Source organism: Pyrus communis, chromosome 3 (assembly GCF_963583255.1).
Source record: "Pyrus communis chromosome 3, drPyrComm1.1, whole genome shotgun sequence".
NCBI classification, from domain to species: domain Eukaryota; kingdom Viridiplantae; phylum Streptophyta; class Magnoliopsida; order Rosales; family Rosaceae; genus Pyrus; species Pyrus communis.
This window is the reverse complement of record NC_084805.1, coordinates 25,442,697-25,461,105: the sequence shown is the minus strand read 5'-3', so window position 1 is coordinate 25,461,105 and position 18,409 is coordinate 25,442,697. Positions and strand designations below refer to the sequence as shown.

Below are 18,409 nucleotides of genomic sequence, written 5' to 3'. Positions count from 1 at the left end.
TGTCTTGGAATAGCATGGATGTACATAACGTAGTCCTCGGGTTGCTCCATCTTCAAGTTGATACCAGCAATTGCTTGAGTGCAGGGTATGCATGTGAGATCATATATACTTTCTGCATGAACAAGTCCTTTCCACTAAGGCCATGTTGGATTAAGACTTACTGAGTTCACCATCTTCCCAGCCATGCAAAACCAAGGGCAATCTCAATTGCATTCTGCACCAACCTTGTATCTTTCGTTCCATGGGAAATGTACATTTCGTAGCCATGAATAAAGAGAAAGTGTGCTTACAGCCTTCTTGAACTGCATTGCATCTCTAAAAATCAATCCAACACTCAACTGTGGGTTATTCATATCAGTTTTCTCCTCGACTATTCTGGATAAGTAACATGTTCTGTGCCTCCTTCCTCATCCTCTGAATGACAATGTTGTAATCTGACCCATGCACAACTTCAGCGTCAACCTCAACATCTCCTTCCATTTCTCTAACCTCCTCATTGAAGTCCCTTGCTCCTGATGACCTTGCCTCCTCCTCATTCCATTAAGAACTCCATCTTCTTGTACATGCACCGAAATCTATCCACATACTGCATAAACAAACTCCCTATGGCCTTATCTTCAGGGTACTCCACTACAAAGTCACTGTCATCTTCATCATCTAAGTGTTTGGATTCATCCACTTCAACATCATCACGTGGAGCCTACGTGACACTTTTTGTCTGCGTGTCGAAAATTTGGCGAGAAACAATCTCCTAAGGTGGGCTCCGCATGCGCCACATCATAATTTAACATGAATCGTAACGACAAGTTAAACCAATGTACGATATTGGTACGAAAACGAGAGTGGTTGTATGAGATTGAAAACATTGAAAAATGTTGTGCGTGTTGAAAAATATTTGTGGGTTAATGAATGCCCACACAGTAATATTGATTAGGGAAATGAATAAGGATTGTATTTTCAAAAGGTGTGTGCTGTAAATTTCAAGGTGTAATTATTACGCTTGATTAGAGTTGCTCTATAAATACAGCGCTTCATGTGCTATCAAAATAGACTAAGAAGAAGAAAAAATCAATAACATCAGTATCTATCCCTCCCTCTTATATTTGTCATCCCCTTGTGTTATAGTTATAGTATGATATTTTATACCTACTTCGCTCCTGTTACTAATAAAGATTATCTCTTTAACTTTTACCTATTTATAATAGTGCGACATTAAAATTAGGCTAAATGTTGAAGGGCAAAGGGCCCTTAGCTCATTGCATATTCAGATTTGGGTTTTAAAACCAGCTCAGCCATAGATAGAAAAACACTAATCCAACCCAATATTTCCTGACTCGGCCCAGCCCAAAATTCTCACCCCCTTCCCCAAGCCCGCTGGCGCCGATTTTTCTAGGACCTTGCCCACCCGCCCACAGTCGGCCGTTGATTTTCCCGGCACTTTCCTTCTCGCCCACAGTTACGCCGCCTAATCAACTCAAATTAATCACCCCAAAAACCATCAAACAAAACTTACCGCTCTTTAATTCTTCCCAATTAAAACTTAACCCTCCTTATAAATACATTTCCTTCCCAGCTAAGCTAGCAGAGATCACAACCAAAAACCCATAATTTTCCTCCTCATTTTCTCGGGAAACAAACAGGGTTTTATTGAGATTTATAGGCTTTTGCTCTCAATTTTTGTTGCATTAATGGATGGGGCGAAGGGAAAACCGAGACGATGGGTTTGGGTCGTCGGGGCGGTGATCGCCGTCTTCGTTGCCGTCGCCATGACATCCGTACGTGCTCCGAAGATATCGTTCTTTGGACGGTCTAACAAGGCTTGTAATTGTACTCAGGTATGGTTTCTTGCATGTTCTGTTTGGTTGCCGAGAAAGTAGAGGGAAAATGTCATGAGAAAATTGAAAAGTTGGTTTTTGGTTGTGAAAGTTTTGAGCTTTAAATTATTGGTCATTGTAAGTAAGATGGTATATTGTCGAAATTGTTTAATCAGAATTGTGCTGAATTTAAATCCTGCTTTACATTAATCAGATGAATGATTTGTTGTTTGAATATGTGCAAAAATTGGACTTGCTGTTAGTAAAAGTTTAAATTTTATTTCTGTTGGTTGTTAAAATTGGGATTTTGATTGTTCTTTTGCTTAACTTTTACCCCTGTCATGATCTGTGTAGAAAACGCATAAGTACAGTGGGATAGTGGAGGATTGTTGTTGTGATTACGAGACCGCAGACCACCTTAACAAGGAAGTTCTGCATCCATCACTCCAAGAACTTGTCAAAACTCCGTTCTTCCGGTATTTCAAGGTTAGATGATCTGTATACATTGGCTAGATTTGCATGTTTGAGTATCAATTAATCGGATATTTGATGCTTTGCTGCCGTATACGATTCTTGAAATTTATTATTAGCACTCGGTTGTTCTGCTGTGTATCTGATTTGTGGAGCATGGTTGATATAATTTGTATTAGGTTAAGTTATGGTGCGACTGCCCTTTCTGGCCTGATGATGGTATGTGCCGTCTGCGGGATTGCAGTGTATGCGAATGCCCAGATAGTGAGTTCCCCGAGTCGTTCAAGAAACCCTATCATGGCCTTCCAGTGGATGATCTTGTTTGTCAGGAGGGAAAGCCTGAAGCAGCTGTTGATCGTACACTGGATAATAAAGCTTTCAGAGGATGGACAGAAATAGATAATCCCTGGACAAATGACGATGAGACAGACAATGGTTTGTATCCTTGCTTTTCTTTCTCAACTTAACAGTTCTATTTCGTATATGTTAGCTTATGTTTGCAGTTGAATGCCATTCCTGCCAATTGTATCTTCTTCGAAAATATTTTATTGAGTTTGCAACGATTAACTGCACCTTTAAATTTGCAGCTGAGATGACATATGTGAATCTTCAACTGAATCCTGAACGATATACCGGCTACACTGGTCCATCTGCGAGAAGGATATGGGATGCTGTCTACGCAGAGAACTGTCCTAAATGTAAGATATTTTCTCCTCTTTTTTTTATCTTTTCACTCTAATGAATGTAACTAAAATGTTCTTGTCTATTGTTTCTAGACATGTAAGTTAGTCGATAAATGCTTATTAAAGCTTCTTAAAAGTTGCTCTACTTGCACAAGTTTAATGGGAGCTCTTATCGAACCCTTTTGTTGGACTATTGCGGGCACCATAATCTTATAACTTGGGTTAGCCGGGATCTTTTAATCTCATTGTGTCCATTTCCGGTTGTACTCCATTCTACTTTGGGTGTCTATTCATTAGCAGATTAACTTCTGTTGACCGTAATTATGTTACATGGTGGGTTTCGATCTTCCTATTCAAAATGTTTGCATGTGTTTTTCAGTTGACTTGTATGCTTATTTTTAAAATTACAAGTTAGCAGTTCTTCATCTCTAGATCCACTGCATGTTTCATTGTATTTAAGACTAAGTATCGTGTTCATTTTCAACTTCATCTCTAGATCCATCCGAAGAGTTATGCGCTGAAGAAAGAATTCTGTACAAGTTGATATCTGGTCTTCATTCCTCTATTTCAGTCCACATAGCTTCCGATTATCTCCTTGATGAAACTACACAGATGGTACAAGTTCTGATATATAATTTCCTTTAAAACTTACATTTTATGCAGACAACACACAGTTTCCATGGTTTCTGAAACATTTCGTGCTGTTCATATGTAAAGATCTTACTTCTTTTTCTTCTTTCTAAACTTTCTGTTTCAGTGGGGTCCAAATCTCTCATTGTTGTATGATCGGGTCCTAAGATACCCAGACCGTGTCAGAAACTTGTACTTCACGTATCTCTTCGTTCTCCGAGCAGTGACAAAGGTGGGTATAAGCTAGAATCCTTTTCAAAGTAGTATGTTATTCTTACTGGCAGGGATACTGAAGCATACTGAGTCTACTGACAATAGTTTTCACTTTACGTTTTCATATTGTGTATCTTTCTGAGACAATAATATCAATCTTGGTCAAATGCATTCAGGCTGCAGATTACTTGGAACATGCTGAATATGACACTGGTAATCCTACTGAGGATCTCAAGACACAATCCTTGGTGAGACAGCTACTCTATAATCCCAATCTACAAGCTGCTTGCCCTGTCCCATTTGATGAAGCTAAGCTGTGGAAAGGCCAACGTGGACCTGAACTAAAGCAGAAAATACAGAAACAGTTCAGAAACATCAGGTATCATAGGTTTTCTTTTGGCCTTAGTGTCTTATATATAGTAGTTGATCATGATTATCATTTTCGTAGAAAATGTTGAGGGTAACCCAAAGTTTTAACTTGCATCAACTAAGTAGTGCATTGATGGGTTTGAGTGTGTGCGTGTGTATTTTTTTAGGGCCGGGTGGCTTCAGAACCATATCATTTATGTGACTAATTTAAATGTTTGCATTATCATTGTAGTGCATTGATGGATTGTGTCGGATGTGAAAAATGTCGACTTTGGGGGAAGCTTCAGGTCCTTGGTCTTGGCACCGCACTTAAAATCCTCTTCTCTGTTGACGGTCAACAAAATGCTGTTCAAACTGTAAGTATCTCGTTAAAAGCTAATTCTGTATGGCACTCGGTTGAAGAAACATGTTTCCTGCAATGGTCTTTAGTAAGGTCACAACAGCTATTTTATATAGTAACCAAGGATTGTGTAATTGAGTGTCCGACACACTCTGTATTTCAACTGAACTCTATTGTATTGTTCTTCAGCTGCACCTGCAAAGGAATGAGGTGATTGCCTTGGTGAACCTACTAAATCGGCTCTCAGAATCCGTCAAGTTTGTTAATGAAATGGGATCAGAAGGGCAGATTTCTTCACCCACCACCCCAAATTGCCCTTTGCAAAGGATGTGGGCGTCAATGTTTAATACACCAGCCCCAAGTTGCCCATTGCGAAAGATGTGGGCGTCAATGCTCAATACACCAGCCCCAAGTTGCCCGTTGCAAAGGATGTGGGGGTCAATATTTAAAACACCAGCCCCAAGTTGCCCGTTGCAAAAGATTTGGGCATCGTTAAAACGTAGGTAGGTAACTTGATGTTCAACATGTTTAATCACCCTTCCTATTCTAGCTCTTCGATTTTTGTTGTTGCTAAGCGGATTACCTATGTTTTCGCAGGTAAGGAGAACTAATCGGCGAGACATCCATACAGAACATCTTCAAAATCGTTTAAGCAACAGCAAAGGGATATAGACGTGTACACAAACGTGAAGTAAAACAACGTGAGCATTGTAAATTTTGTACTTCACTGAAATTTGAACTTTTGGAATACAATTACCCTACTTGACTTTCTTGCGAGGATAATGCCATTGTTATACTTAATTAAGTACCATTATTGTGAGGGCATGTTTGCGCCTTCTTTTGGAAGGTCTAAAGGCACTTTCTAACAATCAAAAGCACTTCCAAGTGAATAAGTGCTTCCAACTGAAGCAGTCCCACACATGCTCTTTGTTTCATCTGCAACATGATTATATGTTGGCAGTTTTGTACCCTGCTACTGGAGAAATTTTTCTCAGTGTCCGGTATTCAAACGCGTACGTGTCCAAAGCGTCTAAAGAAACCCAACACTTGGAAAAATCCCTCCTGTTATTGATATTTGATGCACTCAAACAAGATACATTCTGACAAATAGCATTCATCTGATCCACATTTGATAAGTCAAACCTACACAAAACTAGACAAAGGAAGCTCCCTTGCGATTACCAATTTTTACAAACTGCTGCTTCTGCGACCGTTATGACCAAAATAACAGGGCACTTTTTGTGCATCGTTCCAAATTTACATTCATCATATGAGATGATAAACTTTTGTATCCTGTGTTGTGCCTAAACAAACCGAAAGTCGGGAACTACGCTTCAAGGAACTTTTCTGTGCATATCCGAGAGTAAGCTGCTAACAACAATATCAGCGTCTAGTGGGTTTCTTTAGACGCTTGGGGGGCCGCATTATCTCCTTCTTCATATCCTCTGGAGGTTTCAGGTCAATAAATGGCTGCAACCATATTCAAAATCCAACTAGAGTGAGAACCAATTGAAAGGAAATCATCATTATATGTAAAACTTAAAACCAGTGATCACGACATACATACAGCGAAATTCCATAATCGAGAAGATTAATGAGAACTAAGCAATTTTTTCAAGGCATAATAAGTTTCCGAGATATCCTTCAAGCCATAGAACGGGAAAACTATTCACCGTAGACCTACCAAACTCCAACCTACACTACATAGCATTATCGCCTAAGCCAAGAGTCATCAACGCGTTACTAGCCAAGCCCCATGCGGACCAGTCCCGATGGGAGTGACTCTAGGGACGGAGAGAGTGCTTATACTCTAACTCCGATTTCAAGAGATGTAATTACAACTGACCAGAATGGGAAGGCATCACAGGAATTCTAATCAAACGAACCCCAGTTTCATCAGAATACTCTGGGAGCAAGCGTAACATCTCCCCGCCACCCATTTCAACTCTATTAGCAGGATAAGGTGGGGACGGAAAAACTGACCCTGCCTTTGCTTTGTTGCCGTTCCTAGACAAACTGTTTAATTCGAATATACAGATCACTTGACGAGGGAGTTAGACTGTACTGTTAAATTAACGCATTCCACAATGCGTAAACATGCATAGCGTGTTCATCAGATGAGTAACAATAAATCAAAAGAAACTTGTAAATAAATAAGAGTGCATCGTCTCTGACCTCATCCGATTTCCTTTGAAGTTCCAAAATCTCTTGACAGTATGCAAGGCACTCTGCGTGGTATGCAGCAGCTAACTCTTTTATCATGGCCTTTCTTTTGATGATGCCAATCACTTCAAAAAATAATATGACAAAGGTTAGGATCTTTCTAAAGGTTCATTACAATGTCAGTGCTCGGAACCCACAAGGAACAAATAACAAATCCTGCTTTAACAGTAAATGGCAAGAACAACACATTTGACCTGAAGTTTCCAAGGAGAGATAGCACTTGAATTGGGGAATGAATTTCAACATGTGATTTGGACGCATGACAAATTATGAGTTCGTTTGGATGTGCTTTTAAAATAATTGAAAACGCTTTTGATGAAAATATTTTTTAGAAACAATCTTCAGTAAAAATGCTAGTAAATCTTGGAAAAGCACTTAAAGTGCTTCTTGGAAGAAACACATAACTGGTGCTTCTTGTATAAAACACTTCAAGGCTTTTGGAACAAAAAAAAAACATTTTCTCTAAAAACACTTTTAGTCATTTTAAAAGCACATTCAAACAAGCCCTCTATCATCAGTTATTGAAGTATCAACGCGTGTTCTGAGCTTCATATCAAAACCATCTCAAAGAGATTGGGAAAGATTACAGAACTCTCAATCATAAATTACATGGAAATATGTAAAACATAAGAACAAGGATTCATCTTTGTTCCTACATCCTACTGGGAAATACATTACTTTTAACACAGATGTAGTTACACAATAAATCGCAATCACTGACCCGATATTTCAAATATAACAAGAACTCGCCCAACATAAAATTTAACAGATTGACAAACTCTAACACCTAAACCTTAACTAAATCGCATTATACAACCTGCAGAAACTCAACTTAGATTCTGAAATTCAACACCCTTCAATAAACCCAGATTCCATAAGTAAATAAAAAAAATAAAAAAACAGATGCAAAATTCAGATACATAAAAAGGCATCTTAAAAACATTAGTTGCAGAGAGAGAGAGAGAGAGAGAGAGAGGGAGAGAGAGGGTTACTTCGACTGGGATCGAACGGGGGAGGAGGAGGGGCGGTTTGGGTGGAGGGTTCCTGAGAGGTCGCCTGAGAAGAAGGTGGAGGAGCTTCTTCTCCTTGTCGCTGCTGTAGTTGTTGCTGTTCTTCTTCTTGACCCATTGGGTAGGGGGTCCTTTTCCCTCTCGGAATTCCCAGAAATCCTCTCCGGGCAAATCACACTAATATGAATAGCTCGGAATTACCAAGGATGTTTCTGTACACGTATATAAGTACAACATCGGTAAACAAAGTTAGGTATAATTATAAGCCGACAACATTGTACGGCAAAGGTGCCACCCTGACCTTTCTTCTCACATCTCTTCTTCCGTTTGCGGTTTATGCCACGGACACGGACACGGACACGGACTTACGACTGCGTTTCCTAGTTTCCCCTCGAGTCTCAAGCATGCTGTGTTTGTTTGGGCCTCTCACCTGTCCTTTGGGCTTTTTGGGTCAATTTTTTGTCATTTAAAACATAAGAAATTTTAGCTAAAATGGGGATACGATTCACATAACTCCTTATTTTGATTTTTGAGATTTGAAATTAATAGAATTGGTTTCTGAGTTTGTCTATTGTCAAGCATTTTCATTATTTCGTGAAAAGTTCTGTTAATAAAGACCAAAATGATAAAAATGCTCTCAATTTAATAAATAATGAGCCAATGATTTTTCTTTTCACAAAAAACCAAATAATAGAAAATTTTCACGTAATGATCAAAATAATTGACGATGAACAAAGTCAGAGATTACTATTGACTTCAAATCTTAAGGATCAAAGTGAGAAATTACGTGAATATGATGGAACATATTGGCTAAAAAACCAAAAAAATAAGGAAATTTTAACGAAAAGCTTACGGTACTATTTATTTTAACGAAAAACCACATTTTTACACTAAAATGTCAATCATTGTATTATTCACTTTACTCTTTGTTTTGTTCTTATCACTTTACTCTTTATTTTATCCTTACGTTAAAACTCAAAGTTTTCAATTTCAATTCTCCTAAAAAATAATTCCGGGTAAGAGTACTAAAACCCTTCTCCCTTCCCTAAAACCCTTGCAGACGCACATCAAGCAAAATCAGCAGAACCGCTAGCGCCAATTTCCACCATGAGCCTAATCGCCGGCTCCTACGAGAAATTCATATGGGGCTTCAAGCTCAGACCCCTAAACCCTAGCCCCGATTCTCAATCCCTAACCCTAACCCCTCTCTTCTCCTACCCCTCCCACCTCTCCTCAATCACCTCTGTCGCCACCGCTGGTTCAGCCGCCGCATCCGGCGGCACCGATGACACCGTCCACCTCTACGACATGTCCTCCGCCACCTCCCTCGGCTCCCTCCACGACCACTCCGCCACCGTTACCTCCCTATCCTTCTTCACCCCTCCCCACCTCTCCTTCCCCCTCAACCTCATCTCCGCCGACGCCGAGGGGTCCCTCTGCATCTACGAGGCCGACCCTTTCGTCCTCCTCAAGACCCTCAAGCCGCACAGGAAGGCGATTAACGACGTGGCGTTGCACCCGTCCGGGAAGCTGGCGTTGACGGTGGGTAAAGACGAGTGCTTGGCGATGATTAATTTGGTGAGGGGGAAGAGGAGCTTCTATTGCAGAGTGGCGAAGGAGGCAAGCTTGGTGAGCTATGATTTCTCCGGAGAGAAGTTCTATATGACTATGGAGGAGAAGGTGCTGGTTCATGAGGCTGAGGATGCTAAGTTGCTGTGTGAATTCGAGAATTTGAAGCGGGTTCTGTGCATTGAGCCCGGTGAGGTGAGTTTTCGGACATTTGGGTTTTCGGTTCCGGGTTAAATTTGTCTCCTTTTTGCAGTTTATGATCTGCACATTGATAATGTGAGTAATCGGGTTATCTGCTGTTGTGATTTGTGCGTAAGAATCCCAAAAATTGTATCCTAAGGCACTTGATGCCCGTTTGGATTGCTTCTGTAAGCACTTCTGATCATAAGCACTTATGCTAGAACTTGTTTTATTATAAGCACAACAAAAGTTTTGTTAAAAGTCCAAGTGCTTCCAGGAGAAGCACCTGAAAGTGTTTTCTGAATTGCAGGTGCTTCTCTAGAAAGCACCAAGCCAAACTGTTCGGGCAAAGATTTCTCCGGAGATGGCTCCTCGGCTCTCAACACAGCTCCCCAAGGGATTGGCACTTTGGATGGGTAGTCGGGCTCTTGCCTGTTGATGTGCTGCAAGAAAAGGGTATAGTTAGTTTTGAAAGGTGCCTTTGTGGGGTCTTAGGTGTAGGCCTTGAGGCTCGCAGTCAAAACTAAGTGCTAGGCGTGCCTCAGTATAGCAAATGTAGAACAAGATTATGTTTAGTCGATTACTTGCGCCCCAAGTTACTCAGACTTCTTGTTATCAAAGAATTGTCGTGGATGGGTTAAGTCCACATTAAGTTCTTTTTCTTGTCTTGTGACCAAGGACTTTCAGTTCATAGTCTTGTATATTCGAATGAGGAGAGTCCAGATCCCTTAAGTCATTTGTTTGGTTCTTGATTGGTTTTAAATGAAAGCATGTCCGTTAAGCTGACCAGATCCAGATACAAATAAGACTTTTAAAGTAGGAAAACATGCGGAAATGACTTGAATACATATTGGAGAATACATTAAGCAGTAGATTTATTATCTTAGAAAACACACAAAGAACTTTAAGCAAGATTTCACCTTGTCGGGTAAGGTTGAACTTCTTGCAATCATTTCTCTTTGAGTTTACAGAGGTTTCTATGTTAGAAAAAGATGGATGGTAAACCAGTTTACACAAGGGAATCCATACTACGCCACTAGGGGTGATAGCAAAGCTTCTAAACAAGACAAAAGATGGCTTTTGTAAGGGTGATATCCTGAAAAGGACTGAGATCTGAGCTAATTACAGCTTTTAGATGCAAATCTGGCTTGAGAGCAAAGTTTGTATGTTTGTTTGATTGGTTGAGTGCTTGTTTGTTTGTTTGATTGGTTGAGTGTCCTTGTCTTTGGGGCCTCTTCCTCCTTTTATAGGCAAATTAGCCTGACTGCAGTAACTTTGCTTTTACCCGAAAGCACTTGAAGGGTAGTGAGTCATCAGCTTTTTACTTGTATTGCCATTGAAAAGTACTTTTTGGCTGATTGTGAGTTAGTCTTCATCACTTGACATTTAAATCATAGGCACATGGCCTATGCATTAATGGGAAGGCGCCAATTTGTCTTTGGGCTTAATGCTGTCTTCTCTTAATTGGCATCTCTGGGTTTTCACACACTTGCAGCCCAATGTTCAAATATTAACCTAAACACAAACACTGCCATAAGCGCTTTTGGTTATCTAAGAGTGCTTCTAGCCCTTCCGAGGGCATTCCCAAATTGACCCTTACACAAAGCTATATGTGTTTGTTGTATATGGGGTAGTTCTGTTGGGTTCAACCCGTGGGGGAAATATTTATTACCCATTATTATACTGTCTTTAAACTTCCATTTGTTTAAGGGAATTGCTCCATTGCATTGCCTTTTGGTAAGATCTTTCACCTTTCAGTTTGCCTAAGTTTACATTTTAATGTTTGACAGAATGGAATTTTATTTACCGGTGGTGAGGACCGGAGTATTACAGCGTGGGACACAAACAGTGGGAAAGTGGCATATTGCATTGAGGATGCACATCCTACTCGTGTGAAGGGAATTGTTACGCTTACAAGCAAAGCTGGTGCTGAAGTCAATGAGGATCCCTATCTTGTGGCATCTGCCTCGTCAGATGGGATTATACGTGTTTGGGATGTTCGCATGGCTGTTACCGAGAAGCCAAATCCATTGGCCGAGGCTAACACAAAATCGAGGCTTACTTGTCTGGCTGGATCATCTCTTAAATGTAAGATTTCTGCCTGTGTGGTTGCTTGAATTACTCTATTGTTGGATGTCATGTATAGTGAATTATTAGTCGTATTGTTCTAGAGTTATCTTTTTCTCCCGAACAGTTGGATTTGCTTGTGTAGTACCATAGTACCTATCTTGATTTTCCAATTTACCCGCTCCGATGCTGCAATGTGAATATGCGATTATGTTTATGAATGTAGAATTGTTCTGTAATTCTTGTGTCAAGTGGCCAGTTCTCTTATTATTCTCTCGTTCCTTCTTGTACAGCTTTCAAACGGCCACAGGTTGGAAAAAGCGTTCCAGAAGAGAAACACGATGCAGAAACATAAGCCATATAAGTTATAACCAAATCAAACTAGCTGACCAACGGAAATTGGCTCGACGGTCCTTGTAATGGCTTCCCGTGCGTGTGCCTGTGTGGTTATTGGCGTTGCTGAGAAACCGGAAACATGAGAGTTGTTACCGAAAGTGGCGTTGCTTGATCCAACATATCAATTTTGCCTTAGAACTTGTTTGTATCGATGTTAAAGCATTTAATCGTGAGCTTATTATCTGTATTTCTGGATGCTGTTTGAGTTTTGAGTAAAACTTTATGGAAGTAAAATCAAAACTTAAATGTGTTTAAGAATTTAAGTGAAGGCTAAAATGTTCCTCCAAATCCAATGTACAAATCGGAAATTATGACTGTTTCTATACGCTATCTCTGTCTCTTGCGTCCTTGATTTCCCACTCCAGGTTTCTTAATATGGCATATATACCGTCGGATCTCGGATGAGAACGGTCCGCTACTCGGAATTCATGTTGAAGTCCGTTTATCTCAACCCAGCTCAATCCGGGAGTTTTCTTCAGGCCTAAGTTTCTGAGGGAACTCCTCATCTTAGCAACTCTATCCCACTTTCCATCTGCAGCATATATGTTGGCAAGCAATATATAATTTCCGGGATTTTTTGGTTCCATAGTTATAAGCTTCTCAGCAGCGAACTCCGCAACTCCAGTCTCCGAATGCAACTTGCAAGCGCTCAACAAAGGCCCCCAAACCCGAGCATCCGGTCTGAAAGGCATAGATTTTACTAGCTCTCTGGCTTCGTTGACATGCCCGGCACGCCCTAGCAGATCCACCATGCAAGCATAGTGTTCATGGCTTGGTTGGCAATCGTATTTTTCAACCATCTCCTTGAAACATTCCTTTCCTTCTTGAACAAGACCTGCATTTACACAGGCTGTCAGTACTCCGAGAAAGGTTACTTGATCTGGTTTCAAGCTCGATTTCTTCATTTGGTGGTACAACTCGAAAGAACGAGACCAGTCTCCATGCTTAGCATACGCGCTAATCATAGAATTCCACGTGATTACATCTTTAGTGTTGATGTTTTCTTCGTCAAAAAGCTTCCGGGCCATCTCTATGCATCCGCATTTCGCATAGCTAACTAGAAACGCCGTATTAACAGATGAAAGCGAGTTAAGGCTGAGTTTCATCGAGTACCCATGAAGGTACTTTACATTCTCTAGTGCCCCAAGGTTCACACAAGCAGGCAAGATGTTAATAACTGTAATGAAATCAACAACTAATCCATCAGCTTTCATCTTGGAGAAGAGAGAAAGCGCATCAAGACTCCGACCATGGGTTACATATCCTTTGATCATTGCACTCCATGAAACCACAGTCTTGTTCGGCACCAAGTCAAAAATCTTTTGTGCCGAATTCAGATCATCACAAGCACAGTACATGTCAATTAGAGAATTGTGAATAGAAACTTGATAATCTGAACCATTTCTTATCACATGAGCATGCATTTGCTTGCCCCAATCAGTAGCTCTTAACTGCGCAATTGACGAAATTGCAGGGATTGCAGTAAATAAATCAGCTCTAACCCCTGATCTTCCCATGCATCTCAATAGCTCAAGTGATTCCTTAGGATGCCGATTTCGAGCATAAGCTGAGATCATTATATTCCAAACAACAGAGTCCTTGTCAGGCATTTTTCCAAACAACAATTCTGCATATTTCAAATCACCCAACTTGGCATACATAGACAACAATGCAGTATTCACAGACAAATCCTCACACAAATTTCTCACAACCACCACACAATGAACAGCCTTTCCCGCCTTCAGTGAGTTCAAATCCACACTTGATCTCAGCAAGTTAATCACAGTAACTAAATTAACCGATTCAGGCTCAAGTTTCTCCATTGCTTTCCCACTTCGCGAAGCCTCAGAAATCAAAAAATCCAAACCACCCTCCCAAACAGACATTTCATCAACCACCTCTCCTGCATTCCCAAATCCACCATAATTTCCATACACATCAACCAAAGCAGCATCCACCAAATCATACGAATCAAAACCCAATTTCACCACATGCCCATGAATCTTTCCCCCAATTCTAGCATCCGAACACGATTTCAAAACAAAAGGGTAAGTATTTCCATCTGGGTAAATTGATTTCATGACCATATCATTGTAAACCAAAAGGGTTTTCTCGAACTGACCAAACTCCGACAGCTTTCTAATGATTGCGTCGTATAGAATCGGACTTGGGTCGGTGACAGAGTTGAAGACCTGTTCGGAACGACCGAGGAGGCCGAGGTTGGCATAGCGGTCGATGAGTTGGGAAGAGAGTGTTGGGTTTTGGTGCAGGCCGTGAAGGACGAACCTGGCGTGGATTTGCTGGAGCTTTCTGGGTTCGGTGCAGAGGCTGAAGAGGGAGGAGAGCGTGCTGAAAGGGGTTGTTTGGGTAGCGGGAAAGTGAAGGAATTTGAGGAGGAGAGGGTTGTGGAGAATGTGTGGTGACCGTTGAAACATGTCAGGCAGAAGTGAGGCCACCGGGCATATTCTTGGTGTGATGGGTTTATGTAAGGAAGACCGTATTGAGGTGATTTTGAAAAAAGTTGGTGTAAAAAAAAAGCTGTAAGCTGTTTTTCTGTTTGGTAAACATTCAGCTTCAGCTTTTTTTCACAGTTTTGGGTGAAAAAAAGCCAAAAACAAGAAGCTGCAAAACCCAGCTTTGAAAAATCGGTTTTTTTTCACATCTGTTTTACATAAAAGTTTACCAAACACTATAATACTGTTTTTTTTTTCAAAAGCACTTTTACAAAAAAATTTACCAAACACTCTGCTGCTTTATTTCACAGCCACTTATTCTCACAGCACAGCAGAATCAGCTTTTTTTCAAAACACAGTAATACCAAACCAGCCCTAAGAATTGCCTCGTGCTTCGGAGCACAGTAAACTCCTAATTTTTTTAAAAGATTTAATCTCGATTTTTTTTATTTTTAAACAAAAATTTAACGGTTGAAAATTCAAAATATTTCTTGTTCCAGTGAATTTTAGAAAAATTCTATTTATTTAATGGAAGCATAAGGAACACATAAAAGAAACACATAACCAAACAACACCATATATCAATCTTAATTAGTTAGAAAATCCATTACACTTATACGTGCGAGAAAGAAATTTAAACTCAAAAATATCGACAAACACAACTGTCTTAATCAATGTGACATCACGTCTGCATGTACCGATTTCCAAACAGAAGAGGTGATGATACTTTTTGAATAGTTTGAATCAAGTGGAAGTAATTTAACATCAACACTCACACACGAATTATCGAAATCTCAAGCGATTTCAAAATTGTACTTGGAAAAATAGAAAGGGGATCCTTTTTTTTTTCCTTCTCTTTATATTTTTTTTCTTTTTTTCATGAGGAAGATTTTCTCTGTATCCTTGTACTATAAGATGAATGAAAATTTATTTTGGGTGAAATGCAAGTTGGTCTCTATTTTTAAGTAACCTACATGGAAAATGCTATGGATAGCATATTGGTGTACCATTTCACGTGGCAGATGATGTATACTTGACACATCAATTAATGAATTCATCTCATTGACTAGTGATTGTAGGAATCATTTGCCATATCATGCAGTGCACCAATGTGGTATAAATATGTGGTTTCACAACGACTATGAATTTTCTATTATATTTCCTAATTTTATGAAAATTGATATCCCTTTGAGTGAAAAAAAAAAAAAAAACATTTAACAAGTTTCATGGATTCCATTGGCTAAAAAAACCATAATTTGAAATTTAGTTTTAAGACATGTTCAAACATGGATTTGCCTGCAATATATTGGTTGGTTCACGTTTCCAAAACCCATCCTTCCTTTCCCTATTTTTGGAACCCTAATCATCCTTTGAGCCCTATATAATCTATGTCACTCTATCCCAATTAATTCCCAATTGAAAAACGCAATAATATTGACGATCAATTCCCTACACCATTGATTTGCTAGTTCCTTCAAAGCCTTTCTTCATTCTTCTCCTAAATTAATTAAAACCCTTCACCCGAAAAATCTTCCAAAAAGAAGAAGACGACGACGAAGAAGAAGGAACTAGCAAGTCATCTTCAAAAGCAATCTTTATACAAAGAGTTTGGAGAGAAATAAAATGGGGAAGGGGTTCAAAAGCATGCAGAGTTGGGGAGAGGCTGCACCGGCGGCCATTTCGACATCCCACAACAGAAAATCTTCCAGCTTTACAAAACTAGAGCCCATAATCGAAGAGGGGTCAGAAGGGAGCTTCCAAGTTGTGCAGAAGGGGGTGTTCTTCTATGCTCTTCCTTTGTTCCTCTCTGGATTTATGTATATCTTGTTGTTCAATGAATTTGTGGCTTGACATATATATATATATATTGGTGCATGAAAGCATATATGTGGCGCTGGGTTGTCATCGCGTTCACTTCATTGTCTCTATTGATCAGCCTGATGATGTGCTCACCTAGCCTTTTTTTATGCAAAAGTAGAAGATATGAGATATCTAGCAAATGCATGCATGTCATGTATTAGGAAGAAACATATTGAAACAAACATTACGTTGCAATGTGAGGCATGGAATGGTTTTTATCCAAATTTTTTTGGCAATAGTGCCATTAATTGAAAAAGGAAATTGGCTTCCCACAAGGTACAATATTTCTTATCTCTCTATCTCCCCTCTCAAAGCCTTCAAATATGATCTGGTCATAAATGAATTGGCTAACTTAATAGATTCTTTAAGGAAATGAAGTAATTTTTTGTCCTAAGGTGAGGTGAAAATAAAAATACCATGAGGAAAATTCATTCATTTCGGTCCCATAAGATAGTAGAATTAATTCTTCTAATCCCCCAGAAAAATGAAAATCGTACGCTTCTATCTTCACTTTTTCATTCATCACACATTGAATTTTATGACATATACCATCCACTTCAATCCTAAACACGAAGTGAACCATAATGATGATTGGGATATATACTACATTAGTGATATATTTTGCTTCATCGATGCTTTAAGGCGCATTTGGTTGGCGAAAAAGAATACATGGAAAATAATTTCCCATGTCTTTTCTTATAGGATGAGAAATTCATTTTCCTATTACCATGTTTTGTAAAGATAGGAAAGTAAATATGAAATTCTGGAAAAAAAAAAATTTGTATTTTTATTTCGTACTAGGGATAAAATTGAAAAAGAAAAGTACGAAGAGTAATTATGGGCATGTTTGGTTTTTTAACATTTAATGAGGATAATATTGTCCTAAATAAATGTGATTGATGTTCGAAGTGCGTAATAAATGACGAAAAAAGAGTGGGTAATATGCAAACCCTCCATCCCTCGTGGGTTTTATTTTCCCACCTCATTTTTGGGCATTAATTACATTTTTTTTTCCCAACCCGATTTACAAAAGAGAAATTTTATTTAAACTCATGTAATCTCTTTCTACACTTAATTTACTTTTTTCACCTATATTACTTTGAATTAAACTACCAATATCTTTTTAAACCCAAATTTACTACCTAAACTATCATCACAAACTTAATTCAATTTATAAATTTTTCTCCACACCCATTTAGAAAATAGAAATCCTAAATTTGAAAACAAAAGTCCATTTCAAGTTAGGACTATGAAAAAAAATTGACAAATTCATAATATACGCAATATGATCGTCCTTGCAATTATATTATAATAGGGTTACCAATCAATAATATTTCTTTTTCTGTTTCACTAAACTAAATTATGAAACTATAAAAACCATGCATTGGGTTTTTTTTGGGAGAGAATTCATCAAAAGTTGAAATCAAACCACCTACTGAAGCATGGCCCTTTTCTCCATGGTTTAAAATCTCTCTCATTCTCTAGCCCTCTCACTCTCCCATTCGTTTATTGACATTAGTTCAGTCAATTAGGTACATTGTTACTCTTTCATATCTGAAATGGCTTTATCAATTCTTAAAGGACTTCTCATGCGAAGTTTCATATAATCTATCCATACCAGAAGTAGATGAAGTTTCAGTGGTAGCCAGTTTCATGGCTTGAATGAATCATGTCTCATCCTTGGTACTGTATCTGTAGTGATTTAATCAAACGAAAGAACCATGCATACACTAGAAGGCCGAATGAAATCATTACATGGATTATTTGGATGAAATAAGGGGTGATGCTAGAGTTTAATTATGCAGTAGGTTTATTGATAAGTTTTAGTTTTATTGTTAATTTCATTTTGTACTTGATGGTAATTATGCAATAAAATAAAAAAGACAATTAAAATTAAAGTTTAAGTTGAGTGTAGAAAGAGGTTATTTGGGTTCAAATAAAATTTCCCTTTACAAAACTTAGGAAAACAAGTGATTTTCCATTCCCAAACCAATAAATTGATTGCACAAACACACAACGAGTAAAACCCCTAAACGGCTACCACATGCACAAAACTACAAATGACACCAATGCAAATCTATCACTAAACACGACAGACGCAACATATCCGAATCAACATCCACACCGGTTG

At 39.0% G+C, this 18,409-nt stretch overlaps 4 protein-coding genes across 5 annotated transcripts; 2 read left to right on the top strand and 2 right to left on the bottom strand.

Moving 5' to 3' along the window:
- The first annotated feature begins 1,475 nt into the window (after window positions 1-1,475).
- Window positions 1,476-5,297, top strand: LOC137728064 (endoplasmic reticulum oxidoreductin-1-like). 2 transcript variants are annotated; one of them, XM_068466951.1, is made up of 10 exons: window positions 1,476-1,835; window positions 2,169-2,300; window positions 2,465-2,720; window positions 2,873-2,983; window positions 3,465-3,583; window positions 3,726-3,830; window positions 3,988-4,190; window positions 4,413-4,536; window positions 4,710-5,019; window positions 5,118-5,297. In XM_068466951.1, exons 1-10 carry the CDS (start codon window positions 1,689-1,691, stop codon window positions 5,129-5,131), a joined length of 1,521 nt encoding a protein of 506 aa, XP_068323052.1. In that variant the 5' UTR covers window positions 1,476-1,688; the 3' UTR covers window positions 5,132-5,297. The 2 variants fall into 2 exon arrangements, with proteins under 2 accessions (XP_068323052.1, XP_068323053.1); XM_068466952.1 differs by having other exon boundaries at window positions 1,477-1,835; window positions 4,710-5,023.
- Window positions 5,298-5,437: 140 nt separating this feature from the next.
- Window positions 5,438-8,094, bottom strand: LOC137728065 (uncharacterized). The gene is made up of 3 exons (XM_068466953.1): window positions 7,736-8,094; window positions 6,696-6,808; window positions 5,438-5,990 (listed from the first exon to the last, which is right to left on the bottom strand). Exons 1-3 carry the CDS (start codon window positions 7,869-7,871, stop codon window positions 5,904-5,906), a joined length of 336 nt encoding a protein of 111 aa, XP_068323054.1. The 5' UTR covers window positions 7,872-8,094; the 3' UTR covers window positions 5,438-5,903.
- A 699-nt stretch (window positions 8,095-8,793) lies between these two features.
- LOC137728991 (uncharacterized) lies at window positions 8,794-12,280 on the top strand. The gene is made up of 3 exons (XM_068467808.1): window positions 8,794-9,517; window positions 11,293-11,590; window positions 11,863-12,280. The coding sequence occupies exons 1-3, from the start codon at window positions 8,861-8,863 to the stop codon at window positions 11,922-11,924; spliced, it is 1,017 nt and encodes a 338-aa protein (XP_068323909.1). The 5' UTR covers window positions 8,794-8,860; the 3' UTR covers window positions 11,925-12,280.
- On the bottom strand, window positions 12,185-14,405 carry LOC137728990 (pentatricopeptide repeat-containing protein At1g11290, chloroplastic-like). The gene has a single exon (XM_068467807.1). The coding sequence runs from the start codon at window positions 14,398-14,400 to the stop codon at window positions 12,286-12,288; it is 2,115 nt and encodes a 704-aa protein (XP_068323908.1). The 5' UTR covers window positions 14,401-14,405; the 3' UTR covers window positions 12,185-12,285.
- Window positions 14,406-18,409: the final 4,004 nt, after the last annotated feature.

Excerpts from the sequence above, each read along its gene's own strand:
- LOC137728991 (XM_068467808.1), top strand. The coding sequence starts at position 8,861 with ATGAGCCTAATCGCCGGCTCCTACGAGAAATTCATATGGGGCTTCAAG. Across the intron at positions 9,518-11,292 it reads TGTGCATTGAGCCCGGTGAG|AATGGAATTTTATTTACCGG; the intron begins GTGAGTTTTCGG and ends AATGTTTGACAG. Across the intron at positions 11,591-11,862 it reads GGCTGGATCATCTCTTAAAT|CTTTCAAACGGCCACAGGTT; the intron begins GTAAGATTTCTG and ends CTTCTTGTACAG.
- LOC137728065 (XM_068466953.1), bottom strand. The coding sequence starts at position 7,871 with ATGGGTCAAGAAGAAGAACAGCAACAACTACAGCAGCGACAAGGAGAA. Across the intron at positions 6,809-7,735 it reads CCCGTTCGATCCCAGTCGAA|TGATTGGCATCATCAAAAGA; the intron begins GTAACCCTCTCT and ends TATTTTTTGAAG. Across the intron at positions 5,991-6,695 it reads TTCAAAGGAAATCGGATGAG|CCATTTATTGACCTGAAACC; the intron begins GTCAGAGACGAT and ends ATATGGTTGCAG.
- LOC137728990 (XM_068467807.1), bottom strand. The coding sequence starts at position 14,400 with ATGTTTCAACGGTCACCACACATTCTCCACAACCCTCTCCTCCTCAAA.
- LOC137728064 (XM_068466951.1), top strand. The coding sequence starts at position 1,689 with ATGGATGGGGCGAAGGGAAAACCGAGACGATGGGTTTGGGTCGTCGGG. Across the intron at positions 2,984-3,464 it reads CGCAGAGAACTGTCCTAAAT|ATCCATCCGAAGAGTTATGC; the intron begins GTAAGATATTTT and ends CTTCATCTCTAG. Across the intron at positions 4,537-4,709 it reads AACAAAATGCTGTTCAAACT|CTGCACCTGCAAAGGAATGA; the intron begins GTAAGTATCTCG and ends ATTGTTCTTCAG.